The 23,046-nt window shown below is 39.6% G+C and overlaps 2 protein-coding genes and 1 long non-coding RNA gene across 10 annotated transcripts; 2 read left to right on the top strand and 1 right to left on the bottom strand.

Moving 5' to 3' along the window:
• Positions 1–172: 172 nt before the first annotated feature.
• On the bottom strand, positions 173–17,815 carry LOC117229012 (serine protease inhibitor 88Ea). Its single transcript, XM_033485154.2, has 4 exons — positions 17,658–17,815; positions 5,838–6,185; positions 3,765–4,137; positions 173–2,746 (listed from the first exon to the last, which is right to left on the bottom strand). The coding sequence occupies exons 1-4, from the start codon at positions 17,676–17,678 to the stop codon at positions 2,172–2,174; spliced, it is 1,317 nt and encodes a 438-aa protein (XP_033341045.2). The 5' UTR covers positions 17,679–17,815; the 3' UTR covers positions 173–2,171.
• Positions 9,737–11,399, top strand: LOC117229015 (uncharacterized). The gene is made up of 2 exons (XR_004492436.2): positions 9,737–9,814; positions 9,973–11,399. It is a non-coding gene; the product is annotated as an uncharacterized LOC117229015 (long non-coding RNA).
• LOC117229014 (uncharacterized) lies at positions 15,639–22,841 on the top strand. Of its 8 annotated transcripts, none has more exons than XM_076525745.1 (6): positions 15,639–15,986; positions 16,492–16,563; positions 19,315–19,379; positions 19,825–19,973; positions 20,064–20,259; positions 22,460–22,841. In XM_076525745.1, the coding sequence occupies exons 4-6, from the start codon at positions 19,875–19,877 to the stop codon at positions 22,663–22,665; spliced, it is 501 nt and encodes a 166-aa protein (XP_076381860.1). In that variant the 5' UTR covers positions 15,639–15,986; positions 16,492–16,563; positions 19,315–19,379; positions 19,825–19,874; the 3' UTR covers positions 22,666–22,841. The 8 variants fall into 8 exon arrangements, 7 of the variants coding, with proteins under 7 accessions (XP_076381860.1, XP_076381861.1, XP_033341052.2 ...); XM_076525746.1 differs by having other exon boundaries at positions 15,670–15,986; positions 20,052–20,238; XM_033485161.2 differs by having other exon boundaries at positions 15,675–15,986; positions 20,052–20,259.
• Positions 22,842–23,046: the final 205 nt, after the last annotated feature.

The following is a 23,046-nucleotide window of genomic DNA, read 5'->3' on the forward strand; positions in this document are numbered from 1 at the left end:
GAATTAAAGTTAGAAGAATCATAAATATCGTTAACTGCATAGTTGTGAATGTTAAACAGCCTACAATTGAACGTGGCTCTCTGAGATAACGCGGTTTATAATTATACCTGTTTATACCGTATTTGTTAAGCCGCCTGGAGAAATAATTGAGGACAACAATAAACGCAACTCCTTCATGAAAAATACGTGTATTTTAATTATAATAGAATATAATTTAATAGGTTTTAGACTTTAAGTTCTCACTGGTGAGACTGAAAAAGAGTGAGAGAGAGAGAGAGAGAGAGAGAGAGAGAGAGAGAGGATAAAGAAACAATGCGTGACACAAGATAGCCATGTGCAAGATAAGGAAATTGTAAACAAAGTGCAAATTCCATGGTTGCAAGACTGAAATAAAGATACGAAAGATAAGAAAGAACCACGTTCCGGAGCGGCGGGTGACAACAATGAGACGCGCGTCCCATCAATACGTTTGCGTCAACGCTGCAACGTGACGTAGCCCCCCTCCCCTATTCCATAAGTTTCATACTCCCTCTTTTTCTATTTAAGATCGACTACTGATCCAATATTTACACTGGTACGCGCTAGAATAATTTACCTTCAATTTTCATTAATTTTGTACGGCATTTGATTTTCATTTAAACAAATATTTTGGAATATGTTGCTCCGTAAATCAAAATAGATAACAATTTAGATTGACTGCTAAATGATAAGAACTTATCATTAGATTACATGTTTGAAAGGGATGGTAAAAATGGTCCCAAATCCCATCATTAGTGAGTTCATTGCCATTAGCTGACTAATCAGATACATCAGTGATTGCTATTGTAGACATTCCTGCACTAATAATTGCAAAGTACGTATATGCTTAGTCTAGGTATTGTTTCAATTGTCTTTGAATTCGTATATGCAACAATAAAGATCTCAGTGAAATATATAAATGATATAATTGAAAACATAGTCTTATCAAAATTTAATAGAACATTTTGGAACATTTTGGATTGCCTGGATAATTCAGAAATCACTTTCGATAACGTAAAATACATGCTCTTTGTATTAAAATTCTTTAAAAGCTTCCTAATATATCACTGGCATCGTTACATCGTTTATTTCAAAGTTTTATAAAAGTCATTTGTATTTTATATTTTTTTATGGTTCTTTGTATTCATCATTTAATTATTTGTTTTCAATGCTCACGATACAGTCATGTTTAATTTGTTCGTGATCAATAAATAAGTCTTCGGTAACAAAAGTAAAACTGGCTCCCTAACGCTCGTGCGTGTTCGAAATTCTTCAATCGTTTTGATCGATTCAAAATCATACATTGAAAAATGAGTAGAAGATAAGAAAGAAACGCGTTAGCTCGGAAAACCTTAATGCTCATTCACGCACACAAAACGGTAGTACAAACACTAAGAAATAATAATAGTTTTACATATGTCGCGTAAAACTACGATACTTAAAAAAAAAAAGGAAAAACGGTAAATTGGTCTCAGTTTTCTTAAAATAAATTACAACAATGCTTTTTAACCAAATACGAACAACGTATACATTTTTCTGGTCCTTTCCAAAATTGTTCGTTTTCCAGATACAAGCGTATCATGACTCGCAAGCCTGCAAAAGCGCGTAAATTCATCGATTCGAGGCTCGATCGCTTCGCACGCATCTTCAAGAATTCAATCGAATCGAACTGTCCAAATTTGTTATCCTTGCTCCTTGACACGCTTGGAACAAACGTGGCCCGTAGTCTCGACAACGGAACACGATTAGGGCGCGTTTATATTAGAGCTGCGATAAAAGCTGCGACAGCGTCGATCGTGGCGGCAGTAAAAGCTGCGACGTATGTCTTTCCCTTAATTCGTTTACAATGGAGTTGCGCTTGTAATATTCGAATTTCAGTCGTTCAAGGTTCCTCGGCGTTGAATTTCTGGAGAGAATCGCGAGATGCTCTCGTCGACGGAATTATCGTTTATTGCAGTTCCAAAGTAAACTTACCCCAACGCAGCGTGCTATCGTTTTAACGGGAAACTAGGTGCAGCTAGTTTCTACGGACAACTAACTAAGAGTAGTCACTTAAATACGTTCGCACGGATGTCCTTGGTGCTCTCGCTCCGAGCAGAACAAGGAAGAGAATTAAGGACCAGTCCTGAAGAGAATAGTCCTCGAGCGGACGTCTACGCGGTGTTCTTCGCCGGACTGGGCGTCCGGTAGACGCCGCAGAACAGGATGTCCTTCGCTTGCCTGTCGTAGATGAAGTAGACGAAGGGGTGGTTCGCGTTGAAGACGGCCGGTTGCAGCGGCCTGCCCGAGCGGAACGTGAAGAGGGCGGTCGCAGCCGCTGCAGTGGTGCCTTCCTCGGTGACTTCGATGCGCGCACGGTGCACAGCGTCGCCGAGGTGCAGCGGTTTCTCGCCGTCCTCGACGAAGCCCCGCAAATCGGCCGAATTCGGCGCCATCAACTCGCCCGCGCCCAACGAATGCAGCAGAGTTCCCAGCGGGAGCTCTTTGTCGACCTCGAACCGGGGCAAGAGGACCTCGACGTCTCGAGGAGGAACACCGTAGTCCAGGATGTCGCGGAGCTCGGCGGATCCTTCGTCGGTAGAGAGATGATCGATCAGGACTCGTATGCCGTCGCGATCGGTGCCGGACGCTCTGGCTTGCACGAAAGGCGGCAGCATCACGAACATGGAGATCCGGTCGCCTTTGTAAGGAAGCTCCAGGATGTGCGCGCCGAGAAGCTCCGAGATCACTGCAATAGAAAGTTCATTTCATCGTGTTAGGTCCGTCGGTATATCTGAAGGGAGGAACATTTTTTTTAGAGTACAAGAGGTACAGTAATGTCTCTCTAATTGACGCTCGGATTCTATACAAAAATGGACAATTTAAGTAGATTATACGATCCTTGCGGTTCATTTTTATAGTCACGAGTTATCAACAACTATAAAAACGAGCTGCAAGGCTCGAATAATCGTAACTCCTCTTCTCAAATTGACCATTTTTATGGACAATCTGAGCGTCAATTAGAGAGACATTACTGTAGTTATAGAAACTAGGTAGAATAAATTAGGATAGATTAGCTTGGAGCAGGATAAGATGTGTGGAAAGATGATGGCATGAATGAGTGGCGCGAGGACTGGTTAAGAAATAAGTTAAAATGTAAGCCAAGTCAATTTGGGAAAGAGTTGAAAAGATTACAGAATGACGTGGAAGGTTATAAAAGAGAAGAAAAGGAAAGAAAAGAGGAGAAAGACCAAAGAGTAGAAAACGTATGCAATAAATAATCTAGTTAGAAATACATGACTTACTCCCAGCAAATTCACTTGATTCAACAAACGAAAGTTAAATTACAAATCTTGCTAGAGACAAATATTTTCAACTTCCGTGAAGCATACAGAGAAAACATTTTGAACTTAGAAATCATGTGTATATAAAATTTGTTAAACTGCAAATGGTTCAAGATTACGCTTTCAGACAACTACATCTCCATTTCCGTACAAAATTTTCGCTTACTTTCGTAATTGTAGAAATACAATAGATCTGTTTCTTTTTCGTGCGTGCATATATAATTTATGCAAATAAAGAAACACAATACACGAATTCACCTATGTAAGCGTTTGCACAATTTCATCTTTCTCTATCAGCTTATTCCATCGAAGAAGTAAACGATTTTAGTTGAAGCGTATGTTATTAAAATGAACAACGTTTACAATGATAAATCTATTTAATATTAGATTATTGCAGCCACTACGTTCGATTAAATAACTTACGATGGTTAAAGGTCCCCTTCTGGTGCATGAACGTGACCATGGAATTTTGCGATCCGGAACTATAGAACAGATCCTTCTTCGAATTGGCTGGTTCGAATTGACTCTGCCAGAGCCCCTTGAAGTATACTGCGTTCGCCAGCACCAAATCCGTGTCTTCGCCAATGCTGTTCGGAGGTAGAAGGTCCTTGATGTGTCCTTTCGTCATGTTGCTGACCCACTCGTTGATGTTATTACGAACGGCAACTGGATTAGTATGGAAATCGGTTTTTTCCAGCTGATCGCCGACGAAGTCCAAGATACAATCGCGGACTTTCCTCTTGTCGGATATCCACAGCCGATTCGCCGATGAGTACTCGTAATCAGTGGCATTCGCCTAAACAAAAATGTAAGATGTCAGCTTTAATACGATCTTATGGTCTGAAAACGCGTAACACATTATATACCAACAGGATTGTTGAAAATTATGATTGCGAGTTTCATGCATTTATGAAGGAAACGAGCAGTGAAAAAAATTCCTTGGGAGTTTCCATTTTTTTCACTTTCATTCCAATGGATTTTGTCGAGAGAAGCTCAAAAATCGAAGTCCTCAATCTAGGAATCTAATTAAAATAACTCCTGAATTCATTTGATAAAAAGTTATACGCGTCCAAAGTCGACGAATTTCCAGGGTTTTTGGCAAGTTAGCACAATTTTTATTTTGCATCAAGCTTCCTAATCGGGTTATGATACCGTTGAAATTATGATTTGTGAGGGCATTTGATATTTGATTAGCTCTCGAATGATAAATTTGGAGAACTCATAATTACAACTGAGGAACTGATTATTAGATGCCAGAAAAAAGTTCGTATGGTTCTTCTGTCGACAGTGAACTTACACATTCGTCTTCAACGAATCCTTATCGTAAGAATATACACAGCCTTGAAACAACTGTGCCATCGAATAAGAATGCTTATGGAGCTCGTTACCAACGGAGTACTTTAAAAACCTCGTTAACTTCTTGCCGTACTTTAACGATTCTGACTCGCGATGGTAATTTCTAGTAATAACCTGTTAAGTACGAATGTTATTTCGTTCTTTTCAGATTTCTTCTAGTAGCTTTTTTCTTTTCCTAAAAAATTATTACAATGGAAAAAGTTCCAATCATTATAACTGTGAAGAGAATGATACGGCAAGGGATCAAAAGTATGTACTACAAAGTAAACGAGATTCCTTACAACATTACATAGTTGCATCATTATACTATAAATGAATTTTAATGCTTTTCTTGAACTTTTAAAAATATTAACCCGTTGCACTCGGAAGCCGTTTCAACTCTAAATACAAAACAGCTCTTCTGACCTATAGCATTTCCATTTTATATAACTTGCTGCATTTTATGCGAAATTGAGTCGTGTCACTCGTTCAACAGTTTTATTTTGTAAAAGTGTTTAAACACAAATGTGTGGATAATTAAGTTTAAATACTAATAAAATAATAACACTAATAAATAATAATTTTAAACACACAAGTGACACGAATGTGCGGATAATGTATCAATTACTAAATTAGACCGCCAGCTTTCGTCTTTATTAATTTCTACACTAAATCGTTTTGCGTATGGGTTGCTTCAGATCGAGCTGATTGCATGTATAAAAATTATTTTTACGTACTAGATAATTCTAATATTGTATGACTGAATAATCGAGGTTCTGACGTATAACAATTTTTATATTCGAGTGCAAAGTTTCTTTCTTAGCTATCTCTCGAATCTGATCAAGGCGAAATAAATGAAGCGAAACTACCTCGAAACGTTGGAAATGTATCGCGTTTTTAGATGTACGGTTTCTGAATAACAAAGACGCTTCTGATAGAGTAGAACGATCGTTGCGTTCGTCACGGGTCTCCACGACCCAAGCCGACGGTTAGCTGAGCAAGTTCCAGGAGGGCCGAATACCGGGAACCAAGGAGCGGGCATCAGCCCCACTGCGAGCGTTCGAACGCTCCGACATCCGGGCTTCGTACTAATTATCCGGTTCGCCTTGGAATACTTGCTAGCTCGGACGACAATGATGCAACCACCTCGAGCCTCCTCACCTGAGCGAGAAGCCTGTCGTAATTCTCGGTCGAGTAGAATCGTTGCACGTCGACCTTGGACAGATCGTTCGGGATGTGCAAGGCCTTCTTCAGGGACTGCTCGGTGGTGCCGCGGGCCCCAAAATACGCCAATCTAAGGGCCTGGTAGAGGCTGTGCGGACTGTAGAAAATGTTGTCCTGCGTCTCGATCATCGCGGTCTTCTTCAGGGTGTCCAACGCGAATTTGAATCGCGCTGCCGGCAAGGAGTTCTTCGCCCCGGGATTGCCCACTCCCGGGAAGTCGTTCGCTGTCAGACACTGCGACGACACGCTGCCGAGCAGGAACGGCACCGCCAACATCAACATTACCTGGAAACATGACCATCGTTTAGCATATCTGAGAAAGCGTCCTGTTTTGCTTTCAGAGAAACTGTTGGTAATTGGTGTTACTGGGTTAGCTCATACACAATGTCCATCGTTTCTGGGGTCATTCTGCTGCGGACAGGATATTCCTTTGTCTCTTTGTTTTAGAAAAAATCACTCGAACGTCTGATTTATTAGCTGCGGAAATTTAACATTCGTCGGTGAATTTTCAAGCTTGCGTTATCTTTTGTACACGTAATAAATGAACGGTGAAGACGTTAATCGTATGTCATGTCAACACAAACTCTGCAAAACTGAAAGTTTCTAATCAAGAAGCTAAACAATATAGGATTACAATAAGATAAAGCAAATATGACGGTGTGGAAATAATTTTCTGAATGAACGGAAAGATATACAGGGTGTCCCAAACGTTGCTAACAATTGGGAAATGGGGGATTTCTGAAGTCGTTTGAAGTAACATTTTCCTACGAGTTAGGTCGAGTTAAGTCGGATTCTCGGTATTTTCGTATGCGCTGTGCTAATAGTATTTCGAAAGCTCGAATCGACGATCTTTCTAAACGGAAATATCGAATTTCCCGAGAAATGTGAATAAGAGACGGTCGCGTTCCGCGAGTGAATAGGCGGTGAAGCGATCGTGATTACGCAAACGGACAGAACGTAAAATGAAACGTCAAACGTAAATATGTATAACGCCGTGTGTAACGTGCATGCGTCACTTACACAAACGTAATTGCACCCTTCGAAGTATCCTCGTATGCCTCGTGTAATTTCCTGTACGATTGTGAAATTCCGCGGGCAAACGATATATTTCAATCATTTTCACGCCGCACCGTTATTGTCTGTCAGAGCCGACGCACACACGCGCCAATTGCCGAAGGAAATTCGAAAGCGCGAGTCGCACGCTTTTAAAGTAATGATCGTATAAACGGCGTCATTCAGCACGAAATATGTACTTGGCTTGACAAAACCAATTTCGTGAGCGAAGTTAATTCAACGTTTCGATTGTTTTAAGGCTGCAAAATCTGGTACGCGTCCAGTTATGGCTTTTTACAACGACAACGGAAGTTGCAGACATTTTGAACTACATTTTATAGTAACAATATCTTTTCAAACAAATTCATTTTGCCGACTTAACGTGCAGTTGCTGTTCATTTAATTTATAATGCAAACAATTCTGATTGTGTTATTGAAGTAAATTACATTCTCCTTAATTTCCCTTCAGCTTGTAAACAAAAATGGCAATTTGGAAAGAAGAGTTCGTTCGATGGAATCTTGTTTTTACAGTTGTTGGCAATCGGTGACTATAAAAACGAGTCGCGAGGCTCGAATAATCGGCAATAATAAATAATAAAGTAATAAATTATTATTGCCATTTGACATTCATATATTATTAGAATAATTATTTTAATAACAGCTGTTCCCCATTAATGTTCTTATTTCGCGTCGACAAATTGTCGACTTATTTCATCGACGCAAACATGTACATTTTATCAAGCTTTGTTCTCTCTATTAAGCTGTGCTAACATCAGACCGTATCGTGCCTGATTGTCCAGTCTCTCAACACACAATAGCGATTACTATACAATACCTTCCCAATCCGAGTACCCAAGACAATGCATCGAGTATATTCGTTTTTTAAAAAACGTAGACGCGTGTATCACAATACACGGGTATACCTAAATTTGTGTAATTATGACGTACCGATGTTAACGTGTTGCTGTACTAACAACTAATCTAAATCTTATGTAAACGTTTGTAAATATTATGCAAATCAAATGCGGTCTCCAGTGACAACGGTCCGAATGTTAGTGCGACCTTAAATGAAATAATTGACGGTGAAACAACGTCGATACCGATGCGCGATGCTACAGTATTCGAATACTGAAACGACGAAAGTTGTATCATTTGTTCGTGCAACCGGAGATGCCATTGTATCGATAGCGTATCGATCGTGTGTGTCGCGTGTCAGGAGGTGCCGCTTCGCGCGAGCACGTTTCACAGAGAAAGAACTTTCTCATCGTCGATCGGAGAAAGCGATGATGTGTTCTCCCGGCGAGAGAGAACCGAGCGAAGAGGAACAGCTTCGTTCTCTGGAACGCCGCTTCGTGTTTGGCTCCGTTTCGGTAACCGGCATAGCCATGACCCCTAAACGGCAGGTCGCGTGAGCTCGCGCGGTTCGTAATGCACACGAGGTCGACGTAATATCAGAAAATAAATCACCGAATGCGTCACCGCTATCTGTGACAATTTGATTTCGACCGTGGGACAAGTTTCGTGCAGGAATCACGCTCTAGTTACTGCGACAACGCGCCAAACAATCGCTACGAGATTATTTTGCGATTAGCTTTTATCGATGCGAGAATTAGAAGCCACGTGATCGGGCTTTGCATTAATTGACTTAGCACTGTTGCTACCGAGACGTCTCGCGTCGTGTCAATCCTTCGTAAGTTCGGGGCCATTTCCTGTTTATGAATACATACTGCCGAATCTTTCGTTTCTCTGCGATCGCGTTGTAATCTCGTGCGCTACTTTGTAGAACTGGATGGACAACAGTGAACTGTAGCAAGAACATTTGTATATTTATGACAATAAGAGACGAAAATATTATGATGCCCAGTGACGGAACATTCCGCGAACTGAAAGATACAGAATAGAAAAAGAATTTTGTTAACGTTGCAATGGCAGATGTCAACTTGGAAAAGTACGTGTTATCTTGTTGCAATGAACGAACGCGTTTTATGTCGGGGACTTTGATCCGCGGGTTTCTCAGATAACAATTTTCTGCTCTCGCGTCCCGTTTGTGTTCGATTTCTTTAGAAACATCCGCATCTCGAACATTTTCATCCGTGGTAACATTCGATGCATGAAACGTGCACAGAGCGAACGCTTTCACGATTTCATCGCGTCTACAAGTGCGAAATACGACTGGCAATATTTTTTAAATGAAAACTTGAGGGTGTATTCTAGTGCGAGCCATCGAAAAGCTTCCATGTTATTACAAAACAATTTTTACAATAACAATAATTAACCTTTTCTTATTATTGTATTAGTTTTTTATTATTATTGTATTAAGTATTATTATCGATACGAGGAACTTTAAACAACCACGATATTGACAAATTAACTTGAAATTTTATGTACCTCTTGTGTCGCTAAAGTACAGAATAGAATTCATTAAAAATCCTTCTCTTTTGCATTTTTCTAAATTGAAAAACTTTAACATTTCTATTTCAAAGTGCTGCAACTTTTCAACTTATCGATATTTTTTGTTATCGATTTTAGATTCTGCTGTAAGCAAATTCTTGGTTACTTTTTGGATTCTTATTTCAAATTAACAAAGATGGCCTGAATCGCGGACCACGTGAGGCTACGATTCTTTTTTATAAGCGCGTTACTTGCAAAAGCATGTGGCGCCCCGGCAGTTTCTTTCAGTGAACAAAAGCTAAATGTTATCGAACTACAGTCCCATTCGGAGGGGGCAGAGATTCGATTGTTAATCTGTTATACGAACGAATTAATCTTCGACCTCGGATATACTAACTCATAATTGAACCACGATGACAGGACTATTATCAAGCGTATTTCCACTGCCATACGAACGCGTATTCTTATGCGTAAGTACATGATTAAATTGAAAAACAGAATAATTAACAAAACAATGAATTCTTGGTAACATCAAATAATAATTTTTGAGAACGACAAACGGAATAATTAACTGTTAATAATAATATTCAAAATGATAAAAATCGTTTTGTATCTCGTTTGATGTTAGATTACAGAAATGGTGAAAAAAAAACGGCGAAATGGTGACTGTATACGTTTTCCCGCGTTATCAGTCGCAAACGTGACTCAAAGATCACAGAAACCTTAAACACGATGGTCGAGACAATCTCGAGTGAACCTCGGCTATCCGAACCGTCTCGTCCATCGACGTCCTCGGATAAGCAAAGATCCGCTATACTTCGAAGTAATCATTACAATTGGAAAAGTTCTAATCGTTTCGACTGTGAAAAAGGGGTTAACAACGAAGAACTGCTAATCGACGCAGCTGCGAAAGAGACCGTAGCGCGAGCAATTAATGCGACAATAAATAAGGCAAACGTTTGAAAGAGAAAAATGTGCGGTCAGAAAAGAAGGAGAGAAGTCGAGGCGAGTGAAAGCAACGGATAAACAAAGTTCCGCTGTACATACTTCGAAGTAATCGTTACAATTGGAAAAGTTCTAATCGTTTCGACTGTGAAAAAGGGTTTAACAACGAAGAACTGCTAATCGACGCAGCTGCGAAAGAGACCGTAGCGCGAGCAATTAATGCAACAATAAATAAGGCGAACGTTTGAAAGAGAAAAATGTGCTGTCAGAAAAGAAGGAGAGAAGTCGGGGCGAGTGAAAGCAACGGACAAACCGTGACATCATAGAGTCCGACTTTCTTGACTGAAATGAACGTGTGACAGGGCTCGTATGACGAAAGCAAGAGAAAACACCGCGCCTTCTGGCTCGTTCCCGATAGGGTCGTCTAAGCACGTGGGAAACTCGCTGGATTATTTCACTCTAATAACACGTCGGGCAAACACAGCCGGCCACGGTTTTTACATAATTTCGTATGCACCGTTCCAGTTTTCGCTCGACGACGCCTCGTCGATCCAAATCGGCGAGCGTGTCGCGCGCCGACAAATGGAAACAAAGCTTCCGCACTCGCGGATAACAGACATTATGTCAAACGTTTCGTAATCTTTTCTAATTTCCATGCCCCAACGTTTCATTAATCTCTCGCATCGAATGATTCGCACGATCAATCACACATGTACGTACATACTTTCGAAACAACAGCTGAGCGCTGTTAAAGCTATCTATTAGATGATTCATCCTGTCCATCGGCTTTCTGCGACGCGCCACCCGGAATTCTTAATTCCTTCGGAACATTCTTGACGAGATCCGGTGAAATGGGGTATCTCGGTTTTCTATGAACGAACTTTATATTCGTTATGCGTACGAAAGAATAAAGAACTCTGAATCGTTCTTCGGTGGACGCAAATACGCTGTTTCAGATATTTAACCAGTTAGCTGTGCTTGACGAGTATACTCGTCATGAAGAAGTGGCAGTATTTTGTGTCATGACGAGTATACTCGTCGCGCGTAAAAAGTAGCGACCATTGGCTATTTAAATTGTAATTTTAATAAAAACAAAAACATGTTCTCAAATTTCAGGATGTTTCGAATATTTTGAAGCCAATTCTACACGAAGGTGTTTAACATCGTTATAAAAATAAGATTAGAAAAGAATCGTGGTATTGGTGTTCGACTTGCAAAGTGCCATTATGTATCGTTCCTTGCTTCGCTGAATACCACTCTACAACAGCAATTTGAATTTTTAACTTTTATAAATATTTGATTTTTCCTCTGTCTTCTCGATCCAATATTTTAACAGCAACACTTACTTTGTGTTTGACGAATATACTCGTCTTTGCTTGATTCTCGTGACATATGCAGGTGCGCGCTCTAAAAAAAGGAGGCGTCACAGCTAACTGGTTAATTTCCAGTCGCCCAGTCTTTTTGGTAATACAGTTTCGTAGAAGTGTCTATACGCAATTTTCCGAACAAAACGTGATTCGTGAAATCGTTCCTAAAAGTTTACAAACGTCGGCAAGGACAGCCGCCGATACGTCGCGTGAATTCTTAATTCGATTACGTGCTCGGTTTACAGATCGTCAGGGAACGATGCAAGCGCGAACCGTGTAATCAACAACTGCCGCGCGAAGTTATGTTATGAGAAACGGTAGTTTTTGCGCGACGAAGATCGCCTTCACGCCTTCGTGAAAACGAGTATGATTTACGAATGACTATGTCGGCGGCGTTCTCCTCGGCGTTCCAGTAGCTGGGAATTCCACGGCTCATCGCTCAATTGTCTTTTTAAAGCCAATAAAATCAGCGAGACAGCCCGCAATAACTGTCCTTCGCGGTTTTGTAGAAACGGAGCGGGGCAGATCGTAGATACAATCCTTTTTTTCTTCGTTTCCGCGCGAGGAAACGAACAACCTCTTTATGTGACGAAATTGCACGGTTCACCGATGTGTCGGCTGATCGGAGATAAAACGTTTAACAACATGCTGTGAAAGCAATAACTGCGACAGTGTGCTTACATATGTAGCGGCACTGTTTGATTTGATATTGAACGTCGGCCGTAAATCATTTATAATTTTAGCACCCGAACAGCGAGCCTGTCTGAGAAAAATACAACCGCGTATGCTTCGGATCGTTTATAGTTTTATTTAACAATATGTTCGACAGATTTTTGTTTAATGTATTTGTTCTAGACGCGTTGATTATTCCATGGACCTGAATGAAACTTACATCAATTTGTCAGAAACTAGACAGTCGAATAACAATATATTTACACTTCGTTTGAATTGTTCTCGTCGAGCAGGCTTAGGTTATTGAAAATTATTGATTAGGTAATTACAGGAAGAAAAAACCTATAGAATGTTATTGCAGACGTTGGAAAAAATTCGTAGCGAGAAAGAAAAAGTCGGCGGAAGAAAAGATCTCATGCTACGTTAATCTTATCGCAGAAGAATTTTTTAGAGCCTATAGAATCCGAGGCCATGCTGTTGGTCATCTTTAGAGATCTTGCAAAAACATTTGGAACGTAAGAGCGTGTACTTGATGGATAAAACATTTATTAATACAGAGCGCGATGTTTAATTGAAATATTAAATTACTTTGAGAAAGACAACATTATTTTTTCGATAATTTATGTTTGTAAATAGAATCGTTGAAAGCATGATGTAACAGTCACGAACAAACAGAAGCATAATCTGAAACTAATGCTTGCGTAGTTATTTTCTCTGCGTTAATTTATTGCAGAACGAAATATCGATTCCCTTATCACGAGCTTTATATAATTCGGAGCAGAAATAAACGCAACTGCGATAATTGTCCATTAAAAAATGACTTTCTACGAGTTGATGTGTGCTGTTAACAAAACTCTTTGAAACACAAAATCCTTATTCTCACGGAATTAATTTCACATAAGAGAACGCTGATATTCAAAAACTATTCTTAAAATTATTTAAAAACAAAAATAAAATTATATTCTCAAATATTCTTGAAAACATCCAGAGAGAGAAGATCTTCCTATTTTTATATTATGCATACTATTTTAAGATTAGCATATAACAGAGTCATTCATCTCTGATAAGAAAAACGAAGCAGAATTTTATGGATTTATAATTAAAAAAATGAATATTTGCAACGTGGAACAGTAGAAACATTAAAAACGTTCGGTGACGTCGATATTCTACGTTCAATCTACTGAAATTATTAAATAGAGAATGGAACTTCTGAGTTACTCTTAATTCTTGCACCGGCGAATTTATAACATTAAAAATGCATTAAAAAGTCGCGTTAAAAATAATCGACTCGCATAGTCGTTCAGGCCTTATTCTGCGATCTACATCGCGATTAGGATCACGAGGCTGGAATCATTGTTAACAATTCCCTGGCTAGAAACAAAAGTTTCGAGAATAACTAAATTTGTGAATCCTTTACAATACATAATCGATTAACACCACCGTAAATATTAACACATCGACGGCCGCGCCGAAGCATCCCAAAATTTCATAGAATCCAAGTATCTCAGTCGATTAAAAATTAAACGTGCAAAACAAAGTTACGCGGCATCGATTACTATTTCAACGTTCTTACCCCTCTCGCGAACCTGAATAAAATGAAGAAATTCTCACGGATCGGGGCATGGAAATGAAATTTTCAATAATATCGTCGCCCGCGTACGCGGTGACGCGGCAATCGAAGTGTTAACGTTCTCCAAGACGCGCGGCTGAATTGTGTATCGAAATTAGGTTATCCTCCTTTTGTATTTATTCGATTGTTCAATGCCCGGGACCGCTTGTCAGTGTCCCCCTGCCAACAGCCATGAAACGGAGTCTCGACACCAATTGAATTCAATTCGAAGTCCACAGACTATACCTGACGCGACATTAGAAATCAAGGATCAGCGTTTCAATCTTCGCATGCTCCGCAAATAAATACGCTACAGAAGCGTGGCTCATAGGAGGAGACCAGCGACCGGAGTTCGGTGGAAAAATCCGATACCACTCACCGGTTTCAGGAGCATTTCGCTGACGCACGTTCCAACTGTTCCCGTGGTTCCAGGTCCTTTTAGCTGCCGTGTGTAAACCCTGTCGGAGCTACTCGGCCACGCGGTGAGAAAAAGTGAAATAACGTCCGATTAACGCTCGCAACCGAGTCGAACTGAATGCAGAACGGAAAAGCAGAGCCGCGATGCCTGCGAGTAACTGGCTGCTCCTTGGCCGAGGTCCCCACCACGATTTTACTCAGGAGTCAGTGTCACATTTACTCATCGGGCACGAATCCTTCGTTGCCGGCACAGCCGAGCCCACCTTAGCGTACCATCCACGGGTCGTTACTTCGTCGACGCTGGAAATGCCCGGTCATAACTCTTAATGGTTTCACCGTCAGGAAATCCCGGGCGGGGGCGAATCTCCGATCAGGATCGTAAATCGTTGATTCATCGCCCGTATCTCGCGTACGCGAGGTATGCCCACGGTTCGCTACACGAAGGAATCCGCTACAAGACGCGCCGCGATTTCGTTGATTTTCATAAATACGGATCGGATAACGTGCGTTCTCGTGTTCTATGCCGGTTCCCGGTTTCCAATAGTCGGCGCGTGTCGACGCTTCTTGTTCTTTTCCTGCGCTGGCTCAATGTGAGAATAGACACGCTGACGAATAGCATGTCTGCGCACATTTTTTTCCTCGCCGTCGAATCTTCTCGCAGTACGCGTGATCGAAAGAAATTTCGCATCGCGCGTGTTCAACGCGAAAAATTCGGCTAAACGTCGAGATCAACAATTTTTACGTATCGTTGCAAATTCTCACAGTCGACGTCTCGATTGATGCGATCTAATCGAATACGAATCGCTTAATTATTAATATTCGTGCCTTAATTATTCGATTAATAATCGTGCAGCGCGCGGGCTCTCGTGTCAAGTGTGTATGGGTAATTTTTTATTAATCGTCCATAAAATACTCGAAACGAATGGCACAAATTGTGTGAAGAGTCTGCGGATATATCGCGGCGCAGAAAAGATGAAAAGCTGGGAAAGGGAGGAACAATTAGCGGAGAAATCGCGCGATAATAAACGACGAGCAGCCGCGGATCGGTTTTCAGAACACGTCGACGCGCGTTTCCATGTAATTCGAAGCCATTTGGATGCCCGTGGCGTTCTTCTTGGTCTCTTCCGGATCTTTTCCTTCGTGGTCGCGCGCAAAATCGTGTTTAAATCGTTGGCGCTACGCCAGTGGAAGGCCCCGTCGAAAGGAATGTCGCGCCGCACGTTCGCGAATTGTCGAATCCGTCGAGTCAAAGCCGGTCTTATTGGCTGGTCATTGACGGGTCAAAAGACGCAACGAGGAAGAGCATCGGAGCCAATTAAGCGAAACTGCGTCGCGGATTTGCTCGAGTTCGTCTACTCTTTCCATTCGAAGTCAGTCTTAAATCGCGTTAATCGACGAACCGCCAATTCGGTCAAAGGACACATTCTGCTTTTATTTGTGATCAATTCGCGATCGATGTTACCTCTTAGGCTTCGTCAAGTAACGTCACGTTGAAACGGAAGTTACGGTATTAGTTTTCGTAGGACTTTCAAATAGGCAACACAATGAAGATAACAACAATCAAAAGCTGCGAAGAAACGAGACACGTATTCGCGGATCAGTTGATTCAAATTCAATGTCTTCTTAAGCCCGGTACCCATTTGTATTGCTTCACCGGTATCATCGAATCGCTGTGTGTTTGTGTACACGTATACGCAACCATGCGGCATTTGTTCATCTCATCATTGACAAGCAACGGTTATCACCGTTGCGAAACAAATGGTTACACAGCTTTACGATTTATAACAAGCCTGAAGTCACCATAAATGACTTAATAACGATTTGCTTTTGAACCCAATTATCTACAGTAAATTCTCTCTGATTGACGCTGTGCGATTTTGTGCACAAAACTGGACAATTTGGGAAGAGGAGATACGATTGTTCGAGCCTCGTTTTCATAGTTACCGATTGTCAATAATTATAAAAACGAGCCGCAAGGCCCGAACAATCGTATCTCCTCTTCCCAAATTCTCCGTTTTCGTGCGTAATCTGAGCGTCAATTAGGGAGAATTTACTGTATATTGACTAAGAAATATAAACTCTACGTTCTATTACATAATGCGAGTCTTCACGTAATCGTATCTCCGTTGTTGAAAAGATATAATCATCGCGCTTTGAATGGACCTCATCGATGTGGATTCAACGCTATTACCAGTTTCTCTGCAAAAATGTATGTACCGTATGTAATAATAATCTATTGGAATCTCTTCAGGATGATATAAAAATGACGCTAATTAGAACGCTAACGAACGATTAACAAGCAGTTTATATCCTAACACAAGCGCCATCTGTAAATACGTGTGTATCGATTTAATCACAATTTGTCTCAATATGCTTTCTGGTTCGTTGTGCACATCTTATTTACAAATACTTCGATTACGATGATATATGTCATCGTCGTTATGATCTCATTGTGAATTAATTTTTACTATAAGATATTATTATCAGCAATTAATTCTATGACACTGTAATATTTTTTTCGACCACGCAAAATGTAGGCATATTAAACAGGTCATAAACAGCGGATTCTTTGTTTTGTAATGTATTTTTAATTCGAGAAGCATGAAGATGATTGCTATTCTAGCCACGGCAGTCCTTCCTTCTAGGCTTTCAGACTTCACAATTCAGATTGAAGCATGTCATTTCAGTCATTTATCGCGATGCTTTGATCTAATGTCTTATAGATTTGTGAAAAATTGTTTCCTGAATTCACGCAACTCAAGAAACGTTTGTGATAAACATTGAATTTATTTCAGTGGCTTGAAATTTGTATCATTTTTTATTCGAGCCTTATAGAAACACTAATCCGAGCATTGTTATCCTAATATTTTGCGAATCAGACCTCCAGCTTGCGTTTAAAATATTATCATTTAATATTAATCCCCAGATTTATGTGTATTGAAGAATATTAGTAACACCCTTAGACCAATTAGGCTATTTTAAACAGAATAAAAGGTTTATAGCAAATTGTTAATTGTAGAGCTTAGAAGCCAATCATTAAGTGCAATCTTTCATTGCAATCCAAGAAATTCTTCATTGCCGAAACATCCGGTTGATAAAACAATATTCTCTGTTATCTGTTAATAAATACATTCGTCTACAACTAAATTCTCAGGGACTTAATTATCTCGGTTTCCATGCTCAGGGATCAGCTTCCGAATCCTCCAATCAGATTCTATGTACAGCTGCGTGTCCATATTCAAAGGCATTAATCCGCAAACAGACAATTACCGCACAATTAGCGACAGTTGTCGTATATCTTACCTGAATGTTGTTCGTGGACATTGTTAGCGACCGGAAGCTCTCACGCTGGAACCGCAGGATTTCCCTTTCGACGCTGATAAACGTTTAGATGCCGGAGATCTTCGCGTTGATTCGTTCGTTTGATTGAAACTCGCGTATTTTCTTTTTGGAATACCCAACCAACGCAATCGGATGATTTAGTGTGTGCCAATTAAGCTAATTTCAAGCTCCATGAACCGCGAGGACTCGAGGCAGATGCAACCTCGATTCTCATTTTCGTGTGCATTTATACCAACTCGCGAGCGTACGTATGATCCCACTTGTCTGCCGCCAAGGGAAAATCCCAGCTTTGACACCGATTATCGCCAGCTGTAAGTTACGCATCTATAATCAGAGCTCACCATTTAATCGCTTACGGTCGACGGCCGACATATTCCCGGAACCACATTTTTAATAAACAACGTACTCGCATGCGTGAAAAGATTTGCTGACACTTCTTGTATGATTTAGTTGCGAAAAACGTTAACGGGCCAAAACCACAATCAAGCATATTACGTAGAACTGTGAAAACAATTGTTCGACGATCCAAAGGTATCCTCGTTCGTGTTAAAGCAACCCTTCGGACACTTATAACAACCTAATAGCGCAGCATTCTGTAAGTCTTGCCGTAAATTCTCTACTGTAAAAGCACGAGAAATATAAATATAATATGTCTAGGACATTTTCGTCCAACTATATCCTCTTTTAATCTGTCGCCTTTTATCGTCAATTAATAACAATTCTCATCATGTATTTCTATGTGTCATGTAAATATCGATTTTATACAGAGCCGTTCGAACTTTTGCATTTCAACTGCTCGTCTCGAAATGATGATCATTTAAAGCCAGAAGCTCTTGAATTCGCTGCCGTCAGCTTCGTGCAAATCTTTTTATAACATTGTTTATAGTTTTCTCTAGCAAAAAAGACAGTACGTTTATGTAACTGCCGATCTTAATGAACGATCCGAGGATAGTCTTGAAGATTTCATAGTTTTCCACCGAATATTTCGTCAGAAAAATCGCTGGGTCGTCGCACAAAAATCACACCGATTTGTGTATCACAGAACGTAGGGTGCTCGATCTGCTTATAACTTTCTGTTCATGAAAACGAGACAAATGTTCGATTCATACGTAACAAGCGTTTAAATGCTTCCGGAATAGGTGTTGGAAAATATTGCTCCGAAATAGCCACGAGCCACAAACCACAAAGTGGCTTTTAATCGATAAGAAAATATTTTATCCCCGATTTTCTCAGAAATCTGCCGTATTATAGATTTACAGATTTGTAGATTCGTATTTTTCTCAAGAAAGCATTCCTGGTGGTTAACCGATACTATTGAATCGTTTATTATAGTAGCCGATAATAGACGAAAACAATACTATCATCGTTTTATCTTTTCTCTTGTAGTTAAGTCGCACCTTGATTCCCATTATGTTAACGATCACTTAATTCTGCTTACTGCAATGTGTCACGCGTTCTTTACAAATTCTATAACCACAATAAGCAAAGCTCTCTTCCACATAATTTCTTCTTCTCCAATACCTAATCCAATTAATTCCATATCATTACGTAGATCGAATCATTAGCACATTCTGCTAAATTCAGGATCTCCAAATTCAAATAACCTTGCATCTTTCAGCTCAACAATGCGTAACCTGGTTGGAACTTGAGGCACACGTGCATAAAACTCTTGAAAATATCTAGGTAAATATTCCTCAAGTAATAAAAGACTAATTAATTCGTTAGTAATAATAATAATAATAATAATAATAATAATAATAATAATAATAATAATATTCAATTACAAATGTAATTATTGAATTCTGCAGGATCCGCTTTCAAATTCAATGCTGCATCATTTAAAAGAGCTAGCTTCTGATTTATCGATGATCGTCAGGATCCTTAATGAATCTTATCGTTAGATAACAGTTTTGACTCGCCGTCTTATTAATTTCTTATCAAGCTGCATAATTACTGAATGAAGCTCGTACGGTGTTTACAATCCTTGACAATCTTAAATAATCGTTATATATATTCTCGGAAATAATTATTCCTTAATGTACCGAAATTCTCAGAGATCTTCAAACTTATGTCTAAGACCACATTTGCATACGCGCCGGCGATTATTGATGATATTCGTGTGCCACAGGGTATTGTGTTCGACCAGCGCAAAGAGTTTCCCAAGAATTACGCCGACCAATGCTGAAACGCTTCATAGAAATCGGATGCATACTCGTTTGCACGGACATGATCGCGTCCGCCACATCGACGAGCATCGATCACTCGGCCAGCTATCAGGTGCCAGTCATTATATTTTCAAAGTATTTAAATATAGCCGCTGAATAATCGTGGTTTCAATGATTTTCACGTGCCCAGAATTCGGCCAAGAAAGTGGACGTCGGAAAGGCGTCGGAATTCCCCGGCAATAAGAGCTCGCTGAAGATGTTGGAGGACATCACGGCGAAAGTCTGGAGAGTTTTGCCGGTCGTCGAAATTCCTCGGAATTGGGTGCTCGCTTACTGTATGAAGCAAACGGAGATCTTCGAACAGGTGGAAAAAGCCGGTATGCAGTGCCAGTACGACGGTATGGACTGGGATTGCACGTTCATCGAATTGGTAAAAGTCGATGAAAATAACGGAGAGTAACAATATTATACGGCGCAAGGGTTCCAAGATCGTTTTCGCGCTTTCTTTTCGAAATGATCGACTTCACAGCGTTTTGATCGACTGGTATACTGGGACCACGCGGTCGACTCCAACATGTTTCACATTTTTCTTACGTTACACGCTAGCTGAGGATAAAATTAGCACGTTCTTCTGCACTTTTTATTCGGGGTCTGTCATCGTCCCAGAATACCAATCGTTTCTGTAAATGTGACTTGTAAGAGCATATTATCCAATGGAATACCTACAAAAGAAATGAGCGCTATTCGTTCTTCGTACGTAATTATTTACAGGATTGGTAAGGTAGCATGTTTGAAAGTTCCTGGCCAGTTTCTGTTACAAGTCGATGGAAAAGCAGTCTCGACGATCGCAAACGAATAACATTACGCTGAATTATTACTTCAGCCGATACTTAGAAACGAATAAAAATTATCGACGCAAGGAAAGTCGTTTCGTGCGATTGCTTTAATATAATCGATCGGGAAAAGTAGAGTGTATGATGTAATATAATTGAAAAATATCGTGCAGAAGATGGAATAAAAGATCGCCTAGACAGTGGAAATTCCCGAAAGACCGTGAAAATAATCGATAATACTATGAGAGAAAAATCGATTGAGGAAGACTGCTATCAATATCGCAGCTGAACCACTGCGAGAAAACATTGTTAACTTTAGTTGATGTGCTATAACAAGGAGATTACACGATGTGGGGGAACAGAATAGCAAGATTATTATTTTCCAAGAAATATTGTAATTGTCCAAAATTGGGAAAATGCATTGTTCCTTCGTTAATCGTATCGGCTGGGAACTTTTAAACAACGTTATACCACCATGTATTAATAAAAAATCCATGAGGGTCTTCTTATCAAAAAAACAAATCTCAAAAACGATCTGGCTGGAATTTTTTGCACGCCACGGTAGATGTTTCTTGACTATTAAAAACAAATCAGGACAGATAGAACAATTAAATGGGTATTCTAGAGAAAACAGCGTATTTTTATAACAATTTCCCGCAGATAAAAATGCAAGATAAATTTACACGTATTTTAATAACATTTATAATTCTTTTTATTGAAAAAAAATTTAATTTGTTGTTGCACATAAAATATACTGTAATACAAGCAGTTGTAGGTACGTAATTGCTTATGAATGTATAACCATTTTGTTTATCTAAAATTAAGGGATGATTTGGCTATAGCAGGAATTAAAATCAATAAACAAAGTTCGTAATTTAGAAAGTGGACTATAGCGACACGTGAAATGGATTTAAAAAGCATAATTGTTTAGTTTATTTCATTGGCTTCAATAAATATTAACGAAATACATCAAATATATCAATAATCGCATTTGTGAAAATTTACAATCAAATAAATTATTAATGGTAAAAAATGAAAGAAATTTGCCAATATGGTAATAACTCTCATTAATTGTACTTTTCTTTGCAATATTTTATTTGAAATATCAGGGAGGAGGGCGAGACGATTTTAATATGGGAAAGATAGTCTCCTCGTTTCACGAACTTTCGGATCAAAACTTGAGATCGAAGATGCTTCGCGGTGCCGAAACTTGTGGCAAATTATGGCAACAATATAAAGCTGTTCAAGAGGAAAGATTAATTCGAATGCGATTAACCGTGAGCTTGACAAATACAAAGATGTAGTTTGCAACGAACACAATTAAGATCAGTCCTATATTCACTGAAATCGTACCTTTTAAGGCGAAAAGCAGAAGGAAACGACATTTGAAAAGGGATAGACGTTCGCGAGGCTCGCAAAGCGTTTGGAAGAGATCGAACGAGAAGAAAAACCGAAAACAATCTAAAGAACTGCGCGAAGCTTTATTTGCTGCCGAAAAGATTAAACAGTTTCAACAATCATTGATGAGCAAATTTACAGAACTCGAGAAAAAAAGTAATAAAACAAATTAAAGCCAATTCGTTATCATCGGTTATATTATCGCGCCTCTGATACCTTAATTAAATTAAATTTACTTGTCAAGCTCGCTTAGCTTTATGTTCAAGCGATTAAATGTTTCATAAATATTAATTTTCGAAAAAATTTACTTTGCTGAAAGGTTTAGTGACACTGCTTTCATTTTACGTTTAAATGTTATTTTTTGCAGAACATTTGAATTCTGAGGAGCAAAATGAACTGGATCGACTACATTTAACAGTGACAAAGAAAACACGCGACGATTTAGAAGAATATCCGTTAAATGAAGAACGAACGGAGTTAACTCGTCTCCAAGAAGTCGGATTATGCATATCACGGGAAACTGCAAGAGCCTGCGAATCCATTGTCCTCGACGCCGTCGAAAAATTAATATGAAGAAATATATGTATACATATAACCTTGAAATATGAAATATCTCAGAAAGTTTTGCCGCCTATCGTAACAAACGAACAAACAAACAGAAACTCTCACGACGAATAAGCATCTATCTTCAAAATACCGCGTGACAGCAAACGATAGCGTGAAAATAAAATCACAACAAATGACATGAATTATTTGACTCACTGAATATACATACCCTGTTCTAAATGCTACTACAATATTGGTTTCGTCACGCCTGCTTTCTTGACAATCTTCATTGCTTTCAATTAATCGTGTCTGGACAGCGTCAACAAATTACACAATTTTGTGGATAAAATTTTGAAATACTCGCATATCAATAATGATCGTCTCCGTAACAGGTGCGAATGTATTTTT

The sequence above is a fragment of the Megalopta genalis genome, chromosome 12 (assembly GCF_051020955.1).
Source record: "Megalopta genalis isolate 19385.01 chromosome 12, iyMegGena1_principal, whole genome shotgun sequence".
NCBI classification, from domain to species: Eukaryota; Metazoa; Arthropoda; class Insecta; order Hymenoptera; family Halictidae; genus Megalopta; species Megalopta genalis.

Coding starts and splice junctions, on each gene's coding strand:
- LOC117229012 (XM_033485154.2), bottom strand. CDS start 17,678: ATGTCCACGAACAACATTCAG. Junction 4,138..5,837: donor ACGACAGGCTTCTCGCTCAG/GTGAGGAGGCTC, acceptor ATTTTTGTTTAG/GCGAATGCCACTGATTACGA. Junction 2,747..3,764: donor GAAGGGGACCTTTAACCATC/GTAAGTTATTTA, acceptor TTTCTATTGCAG/TGATCTCGGAGCTTCTCGGC.
- LOC117229014 (XM_033485160.2), top strand. CDS start 21,828: ATGGGAAAGATAGTCTCCTCGTTTCACGAACTTTCGGATCAAAACTTG. Junction 21,972..22,055: donor TAATTCGAATGCGATTAACC/GTGAGCTTGACA, acceptor GTACCTTTTAAG/GCGAAAAGCAGAAGGAAACG. Junction 22,249..22,459: donor TACAGAACTCGAGAAAAAAA/GTAATAAAACAA, acceptor TATTTTTTGCAG/AACATTTGAATTCTGAGGAG.